Source organism: Caloenas nicobarica, chromosome 5, assembly GCF_036013445.1.
Source record: "Caloenas nicobarica isolate bCalNic1 chromosome 5, bCalNic1.hap1, whole genome shotgun sequence".
Lineage (NCBI taxonomy): Eukaryota > Metazoa > Chordata > Aves > Columbiformes > Columbidae > Caloenas > Caloenas nicobarica.
The window spans coordinates 12,593,942-12,617,044 of NC_088249.1; the positions used below are offsets into that span (position 1 = coordinate 12,593,942).

Consider the following 23,103-nt stretch of genomic DNA (forward strand, 5'->3'; position numbering starts at 1 on the left):
CTGAGCTGGCTTCTCAGTTCACACGTTTATGGTTATTCATTAGGCACCTACAGGATATTTTGAAGATGACAACGCAATTGGTGTGTTCAGTAATGCAGGTTAGAAGGGGCTGAGATACTACAACCAATTATGGTCTGCCAGAATACAATCCTTGTGTTTTCTTCATTTTATACTTGTTTGCTCCCTTTAGTTTTAACACCTTCTGACTTCGGCAACAATTACTCCCTGATTTGTTTTCCCCTCTTGTCAGAAAAGACTAACTGCACTATTTGGTGTGTTTTTTCACTAGCTGCTCCATCTAACCTGGGAGGTCATAGTCACCAACATGGAACAACGATTTGTTCCATGTATCCATAGTGCTGTAACTCCATTACCCCTTTCTACAAAAGCTACACTCTTGAAGCAACCGAAGTAGTCTTTTGCAACTCTCCCGATGCTTCTTGCTCACCAAAATGATCATATTTCTTGTAGAAAATAACAGCAGATATTTTTCTGATGTTTTTAAAGAGCAATTTGTGACACAACCAAATCCCTTCAAGTGCCTCACCTTCAGCTCCCTGAAGCTGCTTGACTATTCAGAACTGCAGTTGCACTTCTGAAAACTGGGATTATTTAAAAGACCTCCTTCGTAGGAGTTTTCAGCAGCAAAAGCCACAGAAGACAGGCCTGCATCCCTTCGAAGCACCGGCCTTTTGCCCCTTCCATAAATCATCTTGCTGTTTCTTTGGGGGAGAGGGAAGGAAAAGACACCTGCCTTCAAGTTTTAATATCATGTCCACCTTTACAAAATGATTGTGCTCACCCTGTATACTGTTCTTTAATAAACGTGCCACCTACCCTGGAGGTATCTGAACTGTTGGCTGTAATACAGTGAATGCTGCAGCCAAAGTCAGAGCGGGCCTTTGATGGGCACCTGCCGCCAGAATTCATTTTTGCAGAATCATATTGAAACTGGAATTCTGCACTAATTTGGGGGATTCAGTTTTTTGTTTAGCAGTAGTAAAAGAGAGGGTTCTTCCCCAGCAGCAGAATTCCTGGATTTAGTTCCAGTTCTGCAGCTAAACAAAATCGCTAAATGCTTACGTGGAAGATAAACTCCATGCCTGCACTTGCTCGAAGACGTGGGGGACCCCCTGCTGCCGGGAGGCAGCGCCTGGCTGCTGCTGGTGGGAGCTTCCACATGCACCACGGTACCCAAATGCTTTACGTTCATTTTGAACTTTGCTTTCCATTCACCAGTGAGTTTTGTTTCCTCTGTTCATAGCCAGCTCTTTGAAAGACTCATCTTCCCCCTTGTAGCATTCTCAGTTTTGCTCGGTGGATGGGGGAATAAAAGATGCAGTTAAAAATACTGCGATGCTGTGGTGGGTGGCATATCAGAAATAGACAGACACTAGCTCACTGCGAAGAATACCAAGTAATATCCTGGGAAGATAAAGGCATGGCAACAAAAGGAAAAAAAAAAGCATTTGTGATCTGCTGCTAGAGAGCTAAATCTGGACTGAAGACACCACATGAGGAGTACTGCTTGTGGCCAAGTGTAACATCCTCCTGTGGGTTTCATGTGCAGTCATCTTACAACAGTGCAGTCAGCAGGAGATCATAAAAACACTGCTGATGAACAATCTTACCTGCAATTATAAACAAAATATACGTGAGCTTTGGATTTTTATGGAGATGATGCAGAAAATCACTAAGAAAATGGACCCAACTGTTACCTCATAGAAACCAGTAGCCTATATAATAGGAAGAACCAAGCTTGGCTGATATGGGAACTACGAGATTATTCGATGGATTTACCCACTATTTTTTCTGAGGCTTAAGTCTCTGTTCATCTAGCAAGTAGCCACAGGGCTAATGTTTCATCCCAATGAGCTTCCCAAATAAGCGTTTCACAAACAGCACACCAGGGTTACTCATGGCCTGTAAGTGAGACACTGCTGCAGAGAGGTCCAGTGGCTGCTTAACACTTTGCAAAAAATACCCTGGCACCGTTTCACCAGGGAAGTGAAGAAGCTGCATCAAACTGAAACCACCGAGGGGAACTTGGGCAGCCAGACCACAGGGACTCCTCTTGGCATCACATCAGGGTGCCACAGCCCCCATCACCCATCCCGGAAGACCTGCAGGTCTTTAAGGCCCACTGTGGAGGCAGAAAGAAAAATGTAGAATAGCACACACAGAAATGATGTGCAGGGGTTCGCACAAGCAGGCATCAATGGGGTCACCACTTCCCTAGATACTTGGGTACTCAAGCCCTGTAGGTGCACTGAAAGATGGAAACAGCCGTGCTTCTGCAACACGCACATGAGCATCCGCCTCAGGTCAAAGCCAAGATGAGAGATAATCATAGAATCACAGAATGTCCTGAGTTGGAAGGGATCCACAAGGATCATCAAGTCCAACTCAAATGCAAGCTTATGTTTTATGCACATGGAAAATGGCACCTGTAAAGAGTGTGGGGCTGCCAAGGACCAGGGGCCATCAGTCCAGAGAAGAATGCCGTCTTCTACTTCATCAACGTTGCTTCCAGGAGCCCATGGGAGTGAAACTTCCACCTCACTGCTCAACTAGACCCCTTTTTTCCTTTAACTTACAAGATATGTTTTGATCCCATCAAAATGTAATCTAGCCAAAGGCATGAGAATAATCATACTATAAAAAAACATCAACATGCAGATACAAGCTTAACAAAACACCATGGAAATGCTTAATAAAATAAATGCCATTTAAATACTGCCATACAGAAACCACAGCCCTACCAGTGCAGAAGATTTAAAAGAAAATGTCTAGCAGTCTGCACATCAAATGTTAATACGATTTTCAAATCAAGTCTAAGAGAGGACGACAAGTAATTTAATAAGCCTAATGGGTGTTTAATCAGTATTTGACCATACTTGCTATAAAAGTAGGTGTCTTCCTGGCCCACAATGTCTAGGAAATCCACTGAAAGACAGCTAAGGCTTTTAAAACAGAATGTTTAAAACATCTTTTTTCTTCTCGTGTAGATTTATTGAGAGCTTCACTCTGTTAAGAATAGGACCAAACCAACCGGGTGAAATATTTTAATATAAATAGCTCTGTGGGTATTGTAAGCGGCTCAGTAAGTTTGGGGCCCATTTGCAGCTTAATTTACTGCCAACAATCAGTGATGTCAAGATTTCCAGCATCTCCTGACAGCCCTATGACAACTGCAGTTACACAGCATTATCTGGTCTTCCAGTAAAATCTTTTTCCCTCAGACAGCATCATACTGCATTTCACAACAGGAGAAGTATACACAGTCAGCCTGTATCTCCTCAGCCCTTATGTTGGAAATTAGGATATTTGGGAGGGTGGTAGGGTGTCCTGTAGCTGCTTTTACTGCTTTTGACACCCCTCACTTCTACATAGAACTGATCACTAAATCACGAAATAAGGGAAATTGCCCATATATTAAATGCTTTAACGAAGAGCAGAAATTATGTTAGTAATGTTTCATCTGAGGTTAGAAAGTGTAATTTGAAAATATTTGGTAGAGAATGCTCATTGTGTATACAAAGAGAATCCATCCTCTCCTCTAGTTACATACTTGGTCAAACAATCTCTTTCTTTGAATAAAAAAGGAAAGGGTATTTTTAAGACACATTATAATAATGATATACAGACAAACATATGATGAGGTGATCCCTAATGCTGTTACAACATTGTCACCATTTTATCTAGACAATTTTATAACATGAGTTATAAGAACCGAACACATGAAGCAAAATAAATTTTTTAAAAAGTGAGATACTCCCCACCCCACAACTACTGAACAGAATTTTTTCAAGTCCAATACTGTTTTATTGCAGAAAAAATGATCACCTCTTTTACTGAGGGTAGAAATTCTATTTTATATCTTCGAAAATCTGCTATGGTTTTAAGAGACCTCAATGCTTGCAGAAGGATGGAGTTATATTGGGGGTGGGGATGGAGGAGGAGAGGGGGCAGAGGCAATACTGAGCAGAACCGATATCAAATAAAAAGTGCTAATTTTATACTCTAACAATCACAGTTGCTCAAACGTTTGCAAACAACAAGCCAAGCCCAACAACTTAACCATATTGTTATTGTAAATGTAATTCATGCAGAATTCTGCAGCTACAAGATTATGAAAAAGACACGTATACTCTGCAGCAGCATAAAATATAATCCGAAACACAATCCAAGCATCAATTTTCTCCTCTCTATCACAATCAGTATTCTATCTTGAAGGAGCATCTGTCAGATTCTCCAGAACCAAAAATAGCAAAGACCCTTTTACACAGAACAGTTTCTGGTTTATATTTATAACTGCACTGTACTTGCTGCTTCTGGCTGCACGGCAATGAAATTTGTGCAAGATATAATCAATTACCCAGCTTTGCACCTCATCATGCGGTCAGCTGCTGTTACCCGCATCTTACCCTTCAAGCACTTCTCCCCATGCGTAGGGTAGAGATTTTAACACACAATAAATATTTGCACATTGAATAACTAACTGTAGAGCTGACTGACATTACACAGCAAAAACCTTGTGAGAACAAAAACCAAGCACACTGATGTATAAAACAGAGATCCTACCTGAATTCTTCAAATGCATACATGGCCTAGTAACTACACCAATGCTCTGAAATTTAAAATTCTCTTCTTAACGTGCAGGAGGACCATTTAGTTTGTCAAACTGCAGCAAAATGCATAATGACGAGACAGTATATTTGAAATATTCTGAAGAGAAAGGGTATGCAGATACTGGCCTGCAGCCTACAGCTCAGCCAGCTGCTGACAAGCAGCAGCTAACAGGGAAAGGCGATAGAGTACCATGTGATCATTCCTGCAAGTCTGATTAATGCAGTATACTCCAAGAATACAGGCTGATATCCTTATTATTCAAGCCAAATAAGTCAAATACTGTACACAACAGGCTCCACAGCTAAATTATCATTCACATGCTACATCAAAATCAGTAAACGCAAGCAGAGGATATTAAAAAACTAAATATATATCGCAACCGAAGAGATTAATTAGGCCCATTCAAGCTGATTTTCTTACCTTGTAGAGATATTTTAGTCTGTGCTTTTATTCATATAAACCATCAATGATGGAACAAAAGACTGCAGCCACAAACCTCCCCTTCCATGAATGCCAGAACATTTTAAGTAGTTTATCTGCTAGAAATCATTTCCTCTGTAGTCTATCCCCAACTGCTTTAACTCCTTCAGCCCCGAATTCATTGCTATAAATCCTATTTGCAGTGCCATGAGGGCTTTTTAGGGTTTACAGGGTTAACACCGAGAAATCACAGCAGTGCAACTGAATGAAGCAGGATAAGAGCCAAAGGAGTCATATCTGCGAAATCAAAGGCAGGAGATAGGAATGAGGAAAGTTGAGAATTTCGTGGCATTGCAGTGTGCAAGCGAAGATGCTTCAGCTGCCTAGCAACAGCGCACGCAATCTCCATGGCAACAGCTCGGCGGGGTCAGAGCATCACCACTTGCACGCACACCCCAGGGTGACAAACCGGAGCCAACCTCCCCCGGCCCAGCCGCAGACCCCTGTGCCGGCCACCCCGCACCGGCGGGACCCACCCCAGTGCCAGCAGGGAGAACTGGAGTGACAAGGCACCTCGGGAGCGGGGGTGAAGTTTGCACCTACCCTATGTAGTGCAGTCCTGCCAAAGCAGAGCATGGAAGCACATGGGCATGCTCCCGGAATAGCTCAGCCATGGACAATGCATCTGCTCCTCTGAAATAACACAGCCTGGTGGCGTTGCCCATCCTGGTTGACAAAACACAGCTCACGGCACAGGAGAACAGACCCCAAATCCCAAGGAGACAGAGCTCATCGCCCCCATAGCAAGCCCCTTGGAAATTTTGGATGTCTAAGAAACACAGGCTGGATGACAGCCATTATCCCTTCGCCTACGGACTGCATGGGTCTGAATCACAGGGAGACTTTGCTGAGGCTGCCGGCAGCCCCAGCTGAACTCAGCAACATGCTCTGGAGGGGTGAGAGGAGGTTTTACCATGAGGTTGTGCACACACTAGACCAGCCTCAGCACAACAGCGTGCAGCCCCCTCAGGATGCCAGCACGGAGGGGAACAGGCTCTGCCACACGGCTGCCGGCTAGAGAGCAGATTAAGGGAGGGGATTGCTGGAAACGACAGAGATTCAAATCCTGGGAAATCAACCCCTCACCTGGGAGGGACAGATTATGGGGCTATGGAAGAACACGCTGCCTGGGAAAGTCAGGAGAAGGCAGCGAATTCAAAGTCACCTGTGGGGCTGCTCTGCGCCTTGGCTTGTCCCTTACTTTTACTGCTGGGGCTGGTTTCCCATACAAGGAAACAGTTTCTCACATGGAGGATTTTGGCTGGAGTCTGAAACATCCAGACCCAGCTATAGCTCCTGAAGAGTCTGAGGTTCACCCCACTGTAGGGCAGGGGCCACTCACTGAGATACGGGATTCAAAGGCTGGACAAGCATCCAAAGTACAGCCAGCCACATCTCCTGGGCACAGAGACCTGTGACAGTCTGCAGTAACTGCAGCATTTGATCCCATGGCTCTGAAAAATGTAGGCAGAAAGGGCTGAAGTGAAAGGGAAAGGCACTCATGGCAAAACCAAACACAAACAAACAAAAAACCAGCACTAGAAACATAACCCACATTTATTTGGGGCGTAGTGTTTTTAATGCAGTAACGACCTTGGATTTCATTTTATTTCCTTTTAAACAAATGTGATAGTGTTAAGTGACAATAAAGGCACACTGTAGGAACACTAAAACACATGCAGTCACACCATCTGACAGAAATTAATTGCTCTACAAGCATCCAGAAAGAGAGGGACTGCAAGGTAGGTGCTTCTGGCTAGAGCCTAACATGAGATTAAAACTAGCGGAGTAGACAACAATACAACCCTCAAGAAAAGTCATCTTTTATATTTAGGCTGAACGTCACTAGAAGTGTGCTTACTATATACATAGCCAAGCAGGCGGGCACGGGGAGGTAGCCCCTCACAGGCAAGTGACTTGATAGGAAACAAGTTTTTACCTTCCAAGTCAGAGCTAGCCAAGATCCCTCATGGGTGAATGAGGAAAGTCCGAACTTCTGTATTCTTATTCATTCCAGTCTTCCTCTAAGTTGAATTCAAGTGGAAGAGGGCTGTTTTTCACTTGAAATGTGTTTATTTTTCATGCTAGCTAAAGCAAAAACCCTTCTACAGCACTAACAGCAAATGTAGTGTGCTGCGTCCCCTAAGTATTCACTCTCCTTGAAACAGAGTTGACAAAATCACTGTCTGGTCTTCCAATTTCTGCAATTTCTTAAGAGCCACTATGCAAATAAATAGCCAACTGTTCAAGTCAAGGCTTCCCTTATCAATGAGTTCACTGTGAAGGACTTGGAAAGCAAACACCCTGCAGAAAGCTTTCATATTCCATAGAGGTCAGCTGCTGAAAGGTTTCAGTAGGACAACTTTTTTTAACTTAGTTTTTTTTTAGCTAGCAGTTTCACAACAGCTCATAGTATTACAGACAACAAGAGCAGGGCTCCCATCCTGTGAGATAACTGATAGTGTCACTTCTGGTTAATTAATTACTAGGATTCCCATATTAGATGGTAAGATCTGAGACCATCACGTCATATTCTTGACATGAATGAGGCTCAGCATGCAATTACCTAACAGAACTCGCAGGGGCTTCAGAGAGTCACATGAACTCATGCAATAGCCAAATACATGAATAAATGCAGGATTATAATACTTCCTTATGACTTTCTTGCAAAGACTGTAACTTCTCATGCCCTGAGCCAGACCGGTCTCTTGGAGCAGACAGAAGGTACATCAGAAACCACAACCAGCAAGGAAGTTTTCTACAAGAAGGAGTTGTTTATTCCCTGCCCGGCTGTATTCTCAGTCCAGACCTTTGATGTAAAATGTCCCACACTTTACCACAAAATGAAATTATGTTGCCAAAAAAAAAATGACACTAAATATAGTTAGGGTGGGTTGATTAATGTAGTGGGAACCGAGGGACCCATATCCCCACCTTCTGAGCCAAGGCCAGACAGATGTGGCAGGGGATCCTTCCCACTGCAGATCAGCAGCTTTTGCAAAACAATTTCCAGCTTTAAGTCCAGGCTCTAACAAACAAGTGAGACTGTGACAGAAGTGGTTTTCCTTGATGGAGGCTTGACAAAGAAGCAAAGAATGCAAAAAAAAGTCTGGAAAGAAAACAAACCAGAACAAGGCAGACGATAATGGTGACATTTCTGGCTTTAGCTAGTATTTAAGTGGTGTACAAGGGCCTTGTGTTGATACTCTGCATAAGGGCTTCACTTCCCCAAGAATAACAGCTTGCATTTTTGGTATTCAGTAGATCAGTCGATCAGTATTGGTCCTCTTGACCTGAGATTCCACCAAATCCGTGGCCAGCTGCTATATGACATTATCCGATCACAAGCAGACTGAGATATTTTAATGAGGTAACTATTTATTCCCTTGCTGAAGCAAGGAAAAAGCCACTAACACAGCGGACTTCTGTCATTAAGCCTGTATTATCATTACGCTGAAACGATATTCAGACCACGTTAAAAAAACACAACTGCACTGAAAAATCCAGCATTCACTTCAATTCATGAGGAAGAAAACATAAAGGAGAAGGGAAATGAGCCAACAAGTGCATATATAATCAGTATACATCCACTGCAGCTCTAACATTTCTGCACAGTGGAAGATGTGGCCATCACAGACAGCATCCCAGAATATCCTGAAAGATCTCCCTTCAATAGGATTTTCTCTGAGTTCAAAAGTCTTTCTTGGTCTTAGGAAAATAAGATTTTAAAGGATTATTGAAATAGAAGGAGGAATGGTTACCTCAGTTTGTTCAGGTATTGGGAAAATTGTTGAAATAATTAAAGTGCCCTAAAGCTTACTCAACAACAAAATATTCAGTATTGGAGTATGGTGCTGATTGCCATATAAAGCTAAAAATGGAAAAGGTCCCTAGCAGTTCACACAGACAAGATGTAACAATCAGCAACAGGCACTGATATTTGAGATAAATGTCTAATTAGTAAAAGGAGGAATATGGTCATGCCACCATACATCCAAAAAAACTAAGATTCAGTCTGTTTAGGTTTCCAATGTTAGCCAATATGACCAACACTTAGGCACTCCTGCCTGAGTTTCTGCCTGTATGACAAATGATTTAAAAACATACAAATCCCTTCCAAGGAAAGGTACAGGGCTGCATGAATTTGAAGTGCAAGGCAGTAATTATTATTTATTACTAGACAAACAATTATCAACCATAGCTTTTTCAATACAGCACAGATTAATTCAAATCACACCACATACAAAAATCACCTTAGCAATTATGAGTTATGCTGCCTCAATATTCACCTGACAGCCACAGCATCTTATACCTGCTACATCTTTGCTGATTAGTATCTTTATCTGTTCAAGTACTGAGCAGAAGACATAGAGGACTCTTTCAGAGAAAATAAAAGGAACTATAGGCTTCTACTGGAAACTTCCTTCAAGTAAGCCATAATTAGTCAATCCAACTTTTTCCAAGTTGCAAGTGAGAAAGAAGAGAAGTGGGAGGCTAAATCTAGACTTGCATTATGACCATTATCAAATGAAATGTCAATGGATATGAAAACAGCACCTGAATAAACCACAATCATCCACCAAAGCACACACTGAAAATAAAATATTTGGACATTTGTGTGAAGTGGACACATCGCGTATCAACAAACACAAACCTGTCTACTTTAGACATGAATACAAATAAGGGTATTCACATACCATCATAAACACCCTGACTTCTTGCCATTTTCAAGGAAGTCAGTGGTCTAGATCTTACAAGCATTTAAAACATACAGCGGCACATCAAAAGTAGCAGCCAACATGAACCACGCAACCTCCCACACACAGATGAGCACATTAATACCTACTGAATTGGGAACTCATTATCAAGTATATTGGCAGGCCAAAAGTTATTTTGCATGGAAAATATCGGCATCTACTTGGCATCTTCTCCAATAACCATTAGAAGAGTACTCCTAATAATGACTGAGTCTTCTTATACCTCTGCGCTCTCTAGTTAAATGGCAGGACATAGAAAGAGAAAAATCAAGGCTAAGTTTTATATTTCTGTTTCTACCTGCCAAAAGTAACCTTGCTGCATTTGATAAAGCTTTATGGGTACCATGTATCTCTTGAGTAAACTCTGCAGCACAAGATCACAGCGCCAAGGTCTTGGGAGCTATTCGCTTGTAAGGATTTCACACAGACATAATGTCAAAGCTTTGATCAGATTGTGGCCCAGAATTCCACCCAGGACATGTAAGGGTTATCCAGTGTAAGGCACTGACGGCAGAGAATTTGCCAAAACTTGACTGCGTTACTATCACATTAAAATGTATACTGCCCCTGCTTCCAACAACAACAACAAAAAAATCTGTCCCTTGCAACTGATGCAAAAGATGTTAGAATACATGTATGAAAGAATTATTCATTATCTACTGTGGAATTCTTTGTTCAGAAACAGCTTCTGACAGCAGTACCAAACATAAGCCATGGCAATTTCAGAGCATCATCTGCTCACTCCCATGAGAACATACCAAAGTTTTGATTCCTCCAAGGCTTCAGGACAGCCTAACACCTATCAGCAGTTTTACTCACTAACCCATATGCCCTTGCAGGCAGGAGGGAGATGCTAGTGGAGTGATGCCACTGGAGCTACGCTTCTACCCAGGGAAAGGTGACACTATCGTCACACTGGTAAGGTTCTGGCCCATTCCGTACTGACAAGTCTTGACTCCAGTAAGGGTTTTGACAGCATCTCCCATCACATCCTTACAGATAAATTGATCACCGTGTAAAAATACATGATGGGGAAATAAAGAAGACAGTCAGACTCAGAGGTTATAGGTGAGAGAACAAGAGACAAAGGGCACCAATTTTGAAATACAGGAAATCCAGTTCAAACATAAGAAGAAACTTCTACCACGAGGGTGCTCAAACACTGGCACAGGTTGCCCAGAGAGGTTGTGGCAACACCATCTTGGAAGATATTCAGAACTCAACTGGACAAGGCCCTGAGCAAGGGTTGGGCTAGATGATCTCCAGATGTCCCTGCCAACCTCTGTGACTGTGTGATTCTGTGAGCAGGACCTTCCCATCCCTTGGGCATAGCTCAGCTTGCTCCCAAAGTGTGCTGGGCTGCTTGAGCAGCTGCTGCGCATGAAACATCAGGTCATTCCCACAACCTCTTCCCTTCGTGATGACTCATCTCACGTGGTATTTACTTATCGACAACGCATGCTCTCTAAGAAAGTACACAGAGTGGAGGAAGATTACACACAATCTTTAACGAGAACCAATTATGCATTTAGACTACAACTTTGAGAATTCATGCTGCCTTCTTCCTATAAGGCTGGAGGAAAGTTATGAGTGGCCATGAGTATATTCTACAACACGGGAGACAACTCAGGGATGCCTCTCTCTGAAATGCATGTGGCTTGCCCATGCTGCACTCTGCAAAGGGTCAGTGCAGCGAAGACATGGGTTTCTGCCCACTTTAGCAATTTATTCACAGAGCATCAGCAAGATGCAATGTCTTTGAGCCGGATATAGCAACAAGATCTGTTTGATGACATTCCATGGCAAATCAAAACTACAGCAAGCGGTTAAAGTTGCAAAGTATTATTTTGAGTATCATGTTTGTATCCCTTCTTTGTTCTTCACAGAAAGACTGAAGATTGAAAAACTGATTATTTCTTTTTTAAGAACCTGAGAAATACTAATATTGTAACTCTTGCTCTTTGCTGCTCCTGTAGGACTCCTTGGAGAAAGTCAACTGGTTTCTTCAGTAAAACATTATTAGGTTTGACACTTTTTAATTAAAGGAGGTGTGAAAATGAACACAAAAATCTCTTTTTTACATAAGCTGCATGTTACACTTTAGAGTCAAATGCAAGGAAATTACAAAAACTGCATCACAGCAAAAGTCTTTACACAATCCATGAAACTGGGCAGCTTTCAAGATCCCACATCATCAGTTATCCAGTTTCCAATGGTAGTGGGGATGAGATTTGGTTTCCTAACAAAAGGACAAGCACTAACATTCATAAAGAAGCAAAACAGTAACGCAGATCCCATGTTTGCGGCACCTTGCTTTGCTTTCTACATACAGAATTTTCCACACCTCTCCTAATTTTCCTGTGACCTATCTAATAAAATCTGGATTTCTGAGGTGAGGAATGAAGAGTGAGAGAAGCCACGCTGCTTGGTTCGGGACTGAGCAGCAAAGTTACTGATGAAGTCTGAATTCTCATTTTGGCTCTGCCAGCTCCCAGACTTCTGCTCAATGCACAGTCTGAACTAGGGAGGTCTTCAACACATCGAACCATTACTGCAGCCCGCCCCAACAGCCCCCAAGCCCTGGCCATCCACCACTGCTGTGCAAGACCCTGCAATGTTTCATGCAGCCAGAAGAAACCAGGAGAGCTCGGGAGGGAGAGCAGAGTAGGAGGTCAGGCATGTACGCTACTTGCCCAGCTATAATTGCATGGCTTATCATTTCTCAACAGAACGATCCCATTTTCTCACTCTGTCTTTAAAAAAAACACCTACTTAGGCTATACAGCTATGATTAACTACCTATGGTGGAGCTAGTAGCATTTTTACAGCCAAGTAAGGAGCAGTAGTACAAACTGCCCTACACTACCATGAATCAAGCTTAGTACAACACCTATTGCCTCCCTACCTGTGCTGAGTGTGTCCTTTTCATCACTCAGGCTAGCCTAGCAGGCAAGCCACACAGGGCACACCCAGTCTGTCTCACAACTGGGTTACAACCTTGGGAAAAGCTAAGAGATACACTTCTGTCCACCCTAAAACTGCACAAAAGAAGGTGTACAGCACGAGGAAAGGACAGAAAAGGAAATCAGGAGTGGGGTTTGCAATCAGAGCAGTCTTGGATCCAGATCTATCGACTGATATTTGTACACCAAATCCCAGAGCACACTGCAGCCACGGAAAGCTTTTTCCTCCCAACAGTGTTCACTGCTGAAACATTGTATAGTCTCACCGCTGTCCTGCCTGACATTGCTTGGGGTTCAAACCAGCTGCCTAAACCCAGGTGTCCAAGCAGGTGTATGGTGTCTGGCATCCAGCTGGGCTCTGGTCTCCCACAGGTCATGGCCATCAGTCACACATCCACCACATGGGTACTCCAGATCATTTGAAATGGAACCGGGCACCGATTCAGTTTAGACAACCGCGTTGCATCTTCGAGTATTAGATATTTATTCATGAGCCAAATCCTACTTCCCCTATCTGTGAAGGCAAAGCGAGGTGAGCATGACCTGTTCTCTGGCATGAGATACATTTACCTTTCCATGCGTGAATGACTTCCTGAAGGAAATGGGCAGGTCAACACAGATAAACACCCCAGTCAAATCCTGGCTTAGCTAATTTCTAACAAATGAAGCTGCAGAGCAGTCCATGCGTCCCAGTGACCTTGAAAAGGAAGTCAGAAGCAAATGAATTCCCAAGACTCATAAAATGATAGATCATCACAAAACCTCAAATACTGTCCAAAACTTATTCCCCTTGCTCACGAAATTCCTACTAAGTTTCCAGGCATCACTATTCTTCCACGTTTTGAACCCACACTTCCATCTCAGAGCCGTGCAGATCCACCTAACCAAATGCCTGCTTTTTCCAGCCTCACTTCCTAGTTGCATTCCCCGTATCGGCTGCAAGCAGCTCAAGCTCTCTTAATTACAAGTATCTGCTTTCTCATCCACTACCACTCTCTTCTCTGCTACCTCAGGCTGCTATCAGATGAGTACAATATTAAGAGACATCAGCATTATCAGGCAGTATTGGTGCCTGGGAAATACGAGCAATGCCAGACCCATGGGCTGCCTCTGCTCCAGGCTCACCAGCCCCTCCACCTGCCCCTTCTCTGAAGACACACTAGCATCAGCCAAACACTACCTATGGCACTGTAGTGGTGCAGGGCTGAGGACAGAGAACAGCTTTTACAGCTGCGTCCCCACCTTCTCAGAAACAGAAAGGCACTGGGCAGAACAGAAAAGAGCTGAAACGTATGTGGGGTTGGTATGAGCACAGGAATGGCAAGAACAGGTCAGAGGAAACCCAGTAAGGACAGGGGTAGGAGAGGATCCCATACCCTGGGGAGAAGGATATTTTGTACCCTTCATGGGATGTAAAATCTGAAGAATAGGTACTAGTCCCACAAACAGACTGTCTTGACCTCATCCTCTGTCCCTTGACTTCTCAGCCTCTCCAAAAACTATTATTATTTAACGGTATTGTTGATGCCCAAGGGTGTCCTTTTTGGTATCAGTGTTATGACAGATCCATATGGCGATACTCATCATTGTGCCCCAGGTCTCCAACATCAGTGTGGCCTGGAGGTCGTCTTCCCTCTGCACTTCACTAAACCGTGCAGCTTAAGTCTCTGCAATATTTTTATATCCCACTGGTTTATCGTGTGGGATTCAGCAAAAGCCACAGTGATTTTTAGCTTATAATCACAACTTCCTTCTCTAATCCCTCTTTCTCTTTCAGCTACCTCTTCTGAAACCATTTCAATATGCTGCTATAATAATCTTCTCTCTCCTCTCTCGTTCTCCCCATACAACTCCAAGTCTAAAATGTTTCTGTCTCTGACACCTTTCCTTCAGTTTATTGTTTTTCATGCAGGCTCTTTTATCCCACCACAGTTCCCAAGGCATTAGGAACATAAAAGAAATGTTCCCAAGGAGCATAAGGAACAAAGGGGTGATGGCGGATTAGGTTATTCCTAAATAATCCTGCGCTTTCATAAAGAAAAGGTAGCACTCAACAAATGAGTACTGAAAAAAATGGGTATAGAGAAGTAATTATAATAAAAATATATGTGAATTTGCTTAGGAATATTGAAATACCAGGGGGGTTTCAGTTTACCTTTGAAAACATGCTTTTTTTACATACTGTGGACCAGACTGAGGTCCAAAAGGGTGTTTGGCCTCTTTTGACCTCTTTTGACTGGGTTCTACTTCAGCAAATATTCCTGGGGAGAAAAAAAAAGGGCATGCAACACTTGCAAGTTATCACTCGCACAAACACAGGAGATTCCTTGCTGAAGAACCGTATAAAGGAAACTGTCACAGAGCCAAAATATTCTCTTGTGACAGCCAAGCTTCTTGCAACTTCCCAAATAAGGCCATGACTTTAAAGAGCATGTCTTTTCAAAGCCTCATTGATTTTCATCGCCTCATGAAGAAGCACATTGTTTATGTGTCTGGGTGTGCTGATATTAAAACAGGATGAGATGGGCACAGCTCGGTGGTTTCAAAACCTGTTTTCCAGACTGAATGAACCAAATAATCACAGGAAACTTCTAGAGGCTGACAGCACTCTTTTAGCCCCTATTTTGAATAATTCCCTTTGCGAAGGTGTGAAGATGCTACCAGGGACAGCCAGCATTTCCTAGTACTCTGGGGTCAGATTTCAAGTGAATTTTGAAGCACAATATTATATTCTTTCCAGCCTCCCAAAGTCCAGACACTTTTGTGTCAAAGGTAGGGTTCATGTTATACTTCAGGCCAGGTTTCAGGTCATTGCTCAATTTTTCAAATACTGGTTTGCTCATCTTCAGAGAAATAAATTAAATTAAAAAATCTATGGAATTAGATCAACTTTGCTATATCTAGCTCATACTTATTATCGGTTCTTGTCCTGAAGTCACCCCAATAGCTTCAGTTTGGCAAATTGTTGGAAATCATCAGGTGATTCCATTCTGCTACTTGTTTTACCCTTGAAGCACAGCACTATGAAATAAGATTTTTTTTTGCACAATCCTTTGAAAACAAAGCAAGTCCATAAAAAACACTCTACAGAAAAACTTGCAGGTCTCTGCAATTGCAGTTATCATATCTTTGCCATTATATTGTGTCCATTCCCATAATAATCACAAAGCAAAAAACTTCAAAGCCAGGGACAGAGGAGGAAGAAAAGTAAGTGGGTCAGTAGAGCTTGTGTATATCGAAAGCACAAGCTACTTAGGTGATGGCTATTCAGAAGGTATGAGCTGTAGTACTACACAGGCACAAAGGAGAGAAGACATCAAAGGAAAACAGTACAAGCCAGAGCCAAGTGATACGTGACAGTTGCACCTAAACACTAAGCAAATCGAACTTGGTGGTATCTGATTTTAAGCAACTCCAGCAAGACTCATTACTTCTTCTAGTCCATGTGCTACGTAACCCAACTGACTGTGCACTTCCAGCATATAAGTAGTGCATGAAGCCGGGTATCTCCTGCATAAAGGGTTGACCTGAGGCAGCAGGTGAAACAAGTCCCCACCTTCTCCACCTTGATCACACATTCACACTTCTGCCTTTATCCTGTGGAGCACCATGCAGCCACAAACCAGGCCAAAACCTGGCTAATCCAACAGAAAACTGATGAATTTTCTTTGACTGGATTAACAAATTAACATGACATCTCACAACAAAATGATCATGAAGTCCCACACAAGGAGAGTGGTGGGAAGGTCCTTCTAGAGCCAGAGGGAACAAACACAAATTGCACCAGTTTAGGCATAAATAATAAACTGTCCTGTAGGGTTATCTACATGAGAAAACTCTAGAAAGGTAATCTGAATTAACATTTCTGTAATGAATCAAACCACATTAGATCCCTGCAGACACACTCATTATTAATTAAATCAACCCTATTTCATATTTAGTATAATTTACTTTGATGTGAATTAAGCTTAATCAAATTAAGGTCACTTGAACGCTGAATCAGAGAATATATACAATGGTTTAATTTAGTTTACCTAATTTACTTTACATTCACATTTGAGGTGATTTGGATTAATTTTCCTTCACAGCCTTGTGCAGACAGCTTTAGAATAGAGACAGCAGAGAATAGAACAAATGCTGCAAAACTCCCCCCAGAATGAACAGTTTTGAGCTGCCAATGAATTTGTTCCCCAGGAAAGAGGTACTAGAAGCTATGTATCCTGCTGAGGATGGGCTGGCAGGGCTGCTCCATGCTCACCTCCATGAAAGCTCTCCTCCCTCTCTCCATCTTTGCTAAAGTTCCTCTGGAGTCCAGAAATTGGAGAGTGAGAACCAAACCCTGCAAGTCTTCACCTCTCCATCCTCCTGCATTTGCAATACCTGAATAGGTGTTGATGGGCCATGAGAAGTGCATGTCCTGAAGGAAACTAAGACAATCCTCAAGGAAGCTGCAGAGTTTGATGTGATTATTTTTCGAACAGTGACATGTTTTGTACTATTAGGGATCTATAGCAGTTATCAAAGTTGTTGTTTTTAATAAAATAACAAAAAAACATAAAAGCGCACTTCTGTAGGCAGCTGTGTTAAAGTCACTTGTCATGTTTATTCACAGTTTCATGGTCTTATTCTAATTTTGCTTACCCTGCTCCAACACTTAAAAAGTCACCGAGTCTGCCAGCAAACCCCCTTCACGTTCCTCTTACATGACTATGCTTTTTACCACTAAAGAGATTTTCCTGTATACGCGGATGTGTAGACAAATGCACTCTGTCGTATTTAGAGCACTAGTCATCTAATATTTTCTGCGATGCAGGTACCATCTGTGAAGCTGAACTGCAGTTCAGGCCTATCATATTGACATGGGTGTTGGGGAATCAGAGATGGAAATTGGTATTAGATTATAATCCCACTACATTCAAATAGAAGACAAGGACTCTAGCAAGGTCAGGCTTACTTGTTGCCTCTAATACCCAAGCATACCTCTATAATGTTTGTTCAGAGAACCTTTCTCTGTGTTGTTTTGCAGTGTCCACTCAGGATTATCATCTTTAAGGGGTCACAAAAGGTGTCCAAACCTCCAAAGCAAAAGGATGATGAACAGACCCTGATGGCAATAACAGACGACAGCTGGCATGAGGGTGCAACTAAGTCTGCAGTGACAGATTTTGACCAAAGTGACAAAGAGATCAAAGACTGGAGACCAGTGTCAAGAATAAAAGGCTATAGAAAGCATTCCTGAGTATAGATGAAGGACTATTGTTTTAGCAATTTAGCATGGAAATACTCAGCAAACCAGTGGGCTAATCAGACCATGCAGTGATTTAAATTTGAGGTCCTTGAAGCATGAAGTCACCATGAAGACAAAGGTCAGACATAGAGCATCATTTCTGCTTGGGCTGCCCCAACACGCCTTGGCCTCACCACAGCCTTCCCTCCCGCTCCCCACAGCACCGCTGGTATGTTGCTGATAGACGTTTACACAGCTCCACAGTGAACCAGTTCAGGGGATGGAGCCAGCTGAAAACAACACTGCTTTGCTATCAGACTGGGAGGACTGACTAAACCAGACCCATGCCAGTACTGACACCAGAGCCCCTGTCATGCTCAGGACAGTGGCGATGGCTAAACGCAGGATGCGAGGCATTCACCCTGCACACCTCTGAACAAGCTTCGCAGCTTGAGACATGGCCTTGTGTGCATTTATTGCTCTTACAAACTCATCTCCATCTCCCCTAGTTTGCTTCCTGGCCCAGTCTTCCCTCTGCTATTTCTGTAACACTCTCATATTTAATACCATGAAATTTTAAAATAGTATGCTGGCTCAGGTTTTTTGAGATCCTGCAAAGGGTTGCAGTCACACGGTTCCGGCACTATTTTTGTTTAGCAAGACAGGACAGAAGAGACAAGCAGGCCCTCGCAACTAATCCCCGGGCAACATCTTGAGGACCACAAACTGAGGGAGCATTCCTAGGGGTCCACATGACAGGGCCACTGGGACCCCCCACTACACACACACATTCTCCTCAGTTATGCTAAACGCTCTGCCCAGCTTTCCATTTGCTCCTCATTTACCTTTTTGCTTGTGAGCCCCAAAAGGGAAGGACCATCCCCTCCAGCCTCCCCGGGATGGCTCTGCACCTCCAGCCCTCCCCACTGCTTTTTGGCAAACCCGCTCCTTGTACCAGCCGCCCACTTCTCCGCCCCCCGAGGGCAGGGGTTCTTTCTGACTTACTGCCAGGTTTTCAGTTAATAATTGTTCATTTGGGGAGGGGATAGTTTAAACAGGAGATACATATGTTCCTATTTGTATATGTTAGAAGTGAGGACTTCCATACACAGGACAGGAATAGGGGCAAATTTTGGCTCCCTTCCTAAAAGCTACTGTATTTCCCCCGCTGAGCTTTGTCCTCAAATGAAGAAGCCAGCCTTCACTGCTCCGTTAGATCCCAATCCTGTCAATACTTGAAAATGTACTTAGATTTATTACGGTCAGTGGTCTTATCACAACGGTCATTAGGTTCATAAACATCAAGGATGCTGTTCTCAGTAATAAGGTCAAGAATGTGTACAAGTCTTTTCAAGATTAGGACCTTAATGCTGTAGCATCAGCCAGCTTTCCTCCTGCCTCCAGCATTAGACGTGGGCAGCTGAAATCCCCGAGGATGGAGGGGGATGGCCATCTCCAGGCTGACTGGCAGGTGGAACAAGGCACCGCTCTGGGCTGCTCCTGGATGTGCCATGAGCCCCGGGGATTGTAGCCTACCTGGAGCTCGGATCAGGGACATCGCCAGGGCGCTCCCCAAACTGGTGCGCCCAACGGACTATTACCCCCTACTGATCTTTCAGACAGATGGGGAGGAAGTGGCATCCCGTAGTCTGAGGGAAATGAAGAGAGACTTCAAGGCCTTGGGACGAATGGTGAAAGAGTCTGGGGCTCAAGTTATCTTCTCTTCCCTCCTTCCATTTTCGGATGATGATGTGGGACGGAATAGAAAAATTGAGTCCGTAAATGATTGGCTTCGGGACTGGTGCTACAGGCAGGGCTTTGGGTTCTTTGATAACGGCTGGTTTTATAAGACACCAGTCCGGTCAGTGATATGTGGGAAAGGTTTATCCCACAGGGGTAAAAAGATGCTGGGACATGAATTAGCAGGGCTCATTTGCAGGGCTTTAAACTAGATTTGAAGGGGGATGGGGTTGTAGCTGGGCTTGCATCAGTGGGGCAGCACACTGGAATCAATAAAGACCGGGAGGCCCCCCAGGCCCCTAGGGTGAAATCGGTGTACTCGGCTCGCTCCCTGAAATGCCTGTACACCAATGCGCGCAGCATGGGGAATAAGCAGGAGGAGTTAGAAACCTGCGTTCGGTCAGGAGATTATGATCTGGTGGCAATTACAGAGACATGGTGGGACAGCTCACATGACTGGAATGTGGTCATGGATGGCTATGCCCTTTTCAGGAAAGACAGGCCAGCCAAGCGTGGTGGTGGAGTTGCTCTTTACGTGAGAGAGCAACTACAATGTATAGAGTACTGTCCAGGTGCGGTTGAGGAGCGAGTTGAGAGTCTGTGGGTGAGAATTAAGGGGCAGGCTGGCAGGGGTGACACTGTTGTGGGAGTCTATTACAGGCCACCAGATCAGGGTGAGGAAGTTGATGAGGCCTTCTACGGGCAGCTGAGCGTGGCCTCACAGTCACAGGCTCTGGTTGTTATGGGGGATTTTAACTACCCTGATGTTTGCTGGAAGGACTACTCAGCCAGCCAGCCTCAGTCTAGGAGGTTCCTCCAGTGCATTGACGATAACTTTCTGATGCAAATGGTGGAGGAGCCGACTAGGAGAGGTGCGCTGCTGGATCTCGTCCTCGCTAACAAGGAGGGTCTGGTCGAAGCAGTAAAGGTGGGGGGCTGCCTTGGTTGCAGTGACCATGAGATTGTGGAGTTCAGAATCTCCTGTGGTGGGAGCAGAATACCGAGCAGAATTGCAACCCTGGACTTCAGCAGGGCCGACTTTGGCCTTTTCAAACAATTGCTGGAGGAAATCCCGTGGGCAAGGCTGCTTGAGGGTAAAGGCGCCCAAGATAGTTGGTTAACTTTCAGGGACTGCTTCTACCAAGCTCAAGATCAGTGCATCCCGACGCGCAGGAAGTCAAGGAAGGGAGCCAGGAGACCTGCGTGGTTAAACAGGGAACTGCTGGGCAAACTCAAGTGGAAGAGGAGGGTTTACAAATCATGGAAGGAGGGGCTGGCCACTTGGGAAGAATATAAGGCTGTTGTCAGAGGATGTAGGGAGGCAACTAGGAAAGCTAAGGCCTCCTTAGAGTTAAACCTGGCGAGAGGGGTCAAGGACAACAGGAAGAGGTTCTTCAAATACATGGCAGATAAAACTAACACCAGAGGCAATGTAGGCCCACTGATGAACGGGGTGGGTGCCCTGGTGACAGAAGATACAGAGAAGGCAGAATTACTGAATGCCTTCTTTGTCTCTGTCTACTCTGCTGGAGGCTGTCCTGAGGAGCCCCGTACCCCTGAGGCCCCAGAGGAAGGCAGGGCAATGGAGGAGTCTGCCTCAGTTGATGAGGACTGGGTTAGGGAGCAATTAAGCAATCTGGACATCCATAAATCCCTGGGTCCAGATGGGATGCACCCGAGGGTGCTGAGGGAGCTGGCTGAAGTCATTGCTGGACCGCTCTCCATCATCTTTGCCAAGTCTTGGGAAACGGGAGAGGTGCCTGAGGACTGGAGGAAAGCAAATATCACTCCAGTCTTCAAAAAGGGCAAGAAGGAGGACCCGGGTAACTATAGACCGGTCAGCCTCACCTCCATCCCTGGGAAAGTGATGGAACACCTTATCCTTGGTGCCATCTTAAGACATATCAAGGATAAGAGGGTCATCAGGGACAGTCAACATGGCTTCACCAAGGGGAAGTCGTGTTTGACCAACCTCATAGCCTTTTATGAAGACGTAACAAGGTGGATTGACGATGGCAGAGCAGTGGATGTGGTCTACCTTGACTTCAGCAAAGCATTTGACACTGTCTCCCACAGCATCCTCACGGCAAAACTGAGGAAGAGTGGACTGGATGATCGGGTAGTGAGGTGGACTGCAAACTGGCTGAAGGAGAGAAGCCAGAGAGTTGTGATCAATGGGGCGGAGTCTGGTTGGAGGCCTGTATCTAGTGGAGTGCCTCAAGGGTCAGTTCTGGGACCAATACTGTTCAATATATTCATCAATGACTTGGATGAGGGAATTGAGTGTACTATCAGCAAGTTTGCTGATGACACCAAGCTGGGAGGAGTGGCTGACACGCCAGAGGGCTGTGCTGCCATCCAGCGAGACCTGGACAGGCTAGAGAGTTGGGCGGGGAAAAATTTAATGAAATATAACAAGGGGAAATGTAGAGTCTTGCATCTGGGCAGGAACAACCCCAGGTTCCAGTACAGGTTGGGGAATGACCTATTAGAGAGCAGTGTAGGGGAAAGAGACCTGGGGGTCCTGGTGGACAGCAGGATGACCATGAGCCAGCACTGTGCCCTTGTGGCCAAGAAGGCCAATGGCATCCTGGGGTGTATTAGAAGGGGGGTGGTTAGTAGGTCCAGAGAGGTTCTCCTTCCCCTCTACTCTGCCCTGGTGAGACCTCATCTGGAATATTGTGTCCAGTTCTGGGCCCCTCAGTTCAAGAAGGACAGGGAACTGCTGGAGAGAGTCCAGCACAGGGCAACAAAGATGATTAAGGGAGTGGAGCATCTCCCTTATGAGGAAAGGCTGAGGGAGCTGGGTCTCTTTAGCTTGGAGAAGAGGAGACTGAGGGGTGACCTCATTAATGTTTATAAATATATAAAGGGTGGGTGTCACGAGGATGGAGCTAGGCTCTTCTCGGTGACAACCAACAGTAAGACAAGGGGTAATGGGTCCAAGCTGGAACACAAGAGGTTCCACTTAAATGTGAGAAGAAACTTCTTCTCAGTGAGGGTGACAGAACACTGGAACAGGCTGCCCAGGGGGGTTGTGGATTCTCCTTCTCTGGAGACATTCAAAACCCACCTGGACGCCTTCCTGTGTAACCTCACCTAAGTTTTCCTGCTCTGGCAGGGGGATTGGACTAGATGATCTTTTGAGGTCCCTTCCAATCCCTAACATTCTGTGATTCTGTGATTCTGTGATCACCACTCGCCACGGCAATCTTGGTGGCAGCTGTACATAATTCGTACGCTGGCAGCTCAACACCAGTTGAAACTAATAAATACAAGGCCAAGAGTCAGCAGGTCAGGCTCA

The 23,103-nt window shown here is 44.4% G+C and overlaps 1 protein-coding gene across 2 annotated transcripts in view; it reads right to left on the reverse strand.

The window, feature by feature from the left end:
• EVL (Enah/Vasp-like) overlaps window positions 1–4,691 on the reverse strand; it is a 128,389-nt gene extending 123,698 nt beyond the window's left edge. Inside the window, exon 1 of one of the 2 annotated variants that reach the window (XM_065635828.1) lies at window positions 4,585–4,691. In XM_065635828.1, coding sequence (XP_065491900.1) covers window positions 4,585–4,607 — 23 coding nt within the window. In that variant the 5' untranslated portion in view covers window positions 4,608–4,691. The remainder of the gene's footprint in view (window positions 1–4,584) is intronic. The other variant, XM_065635827.1, reaches the window with a different exon arrangement.
• Between the last annotated feature and the right edge of the window lie 18,412 nt (window positions 4,692–23,103).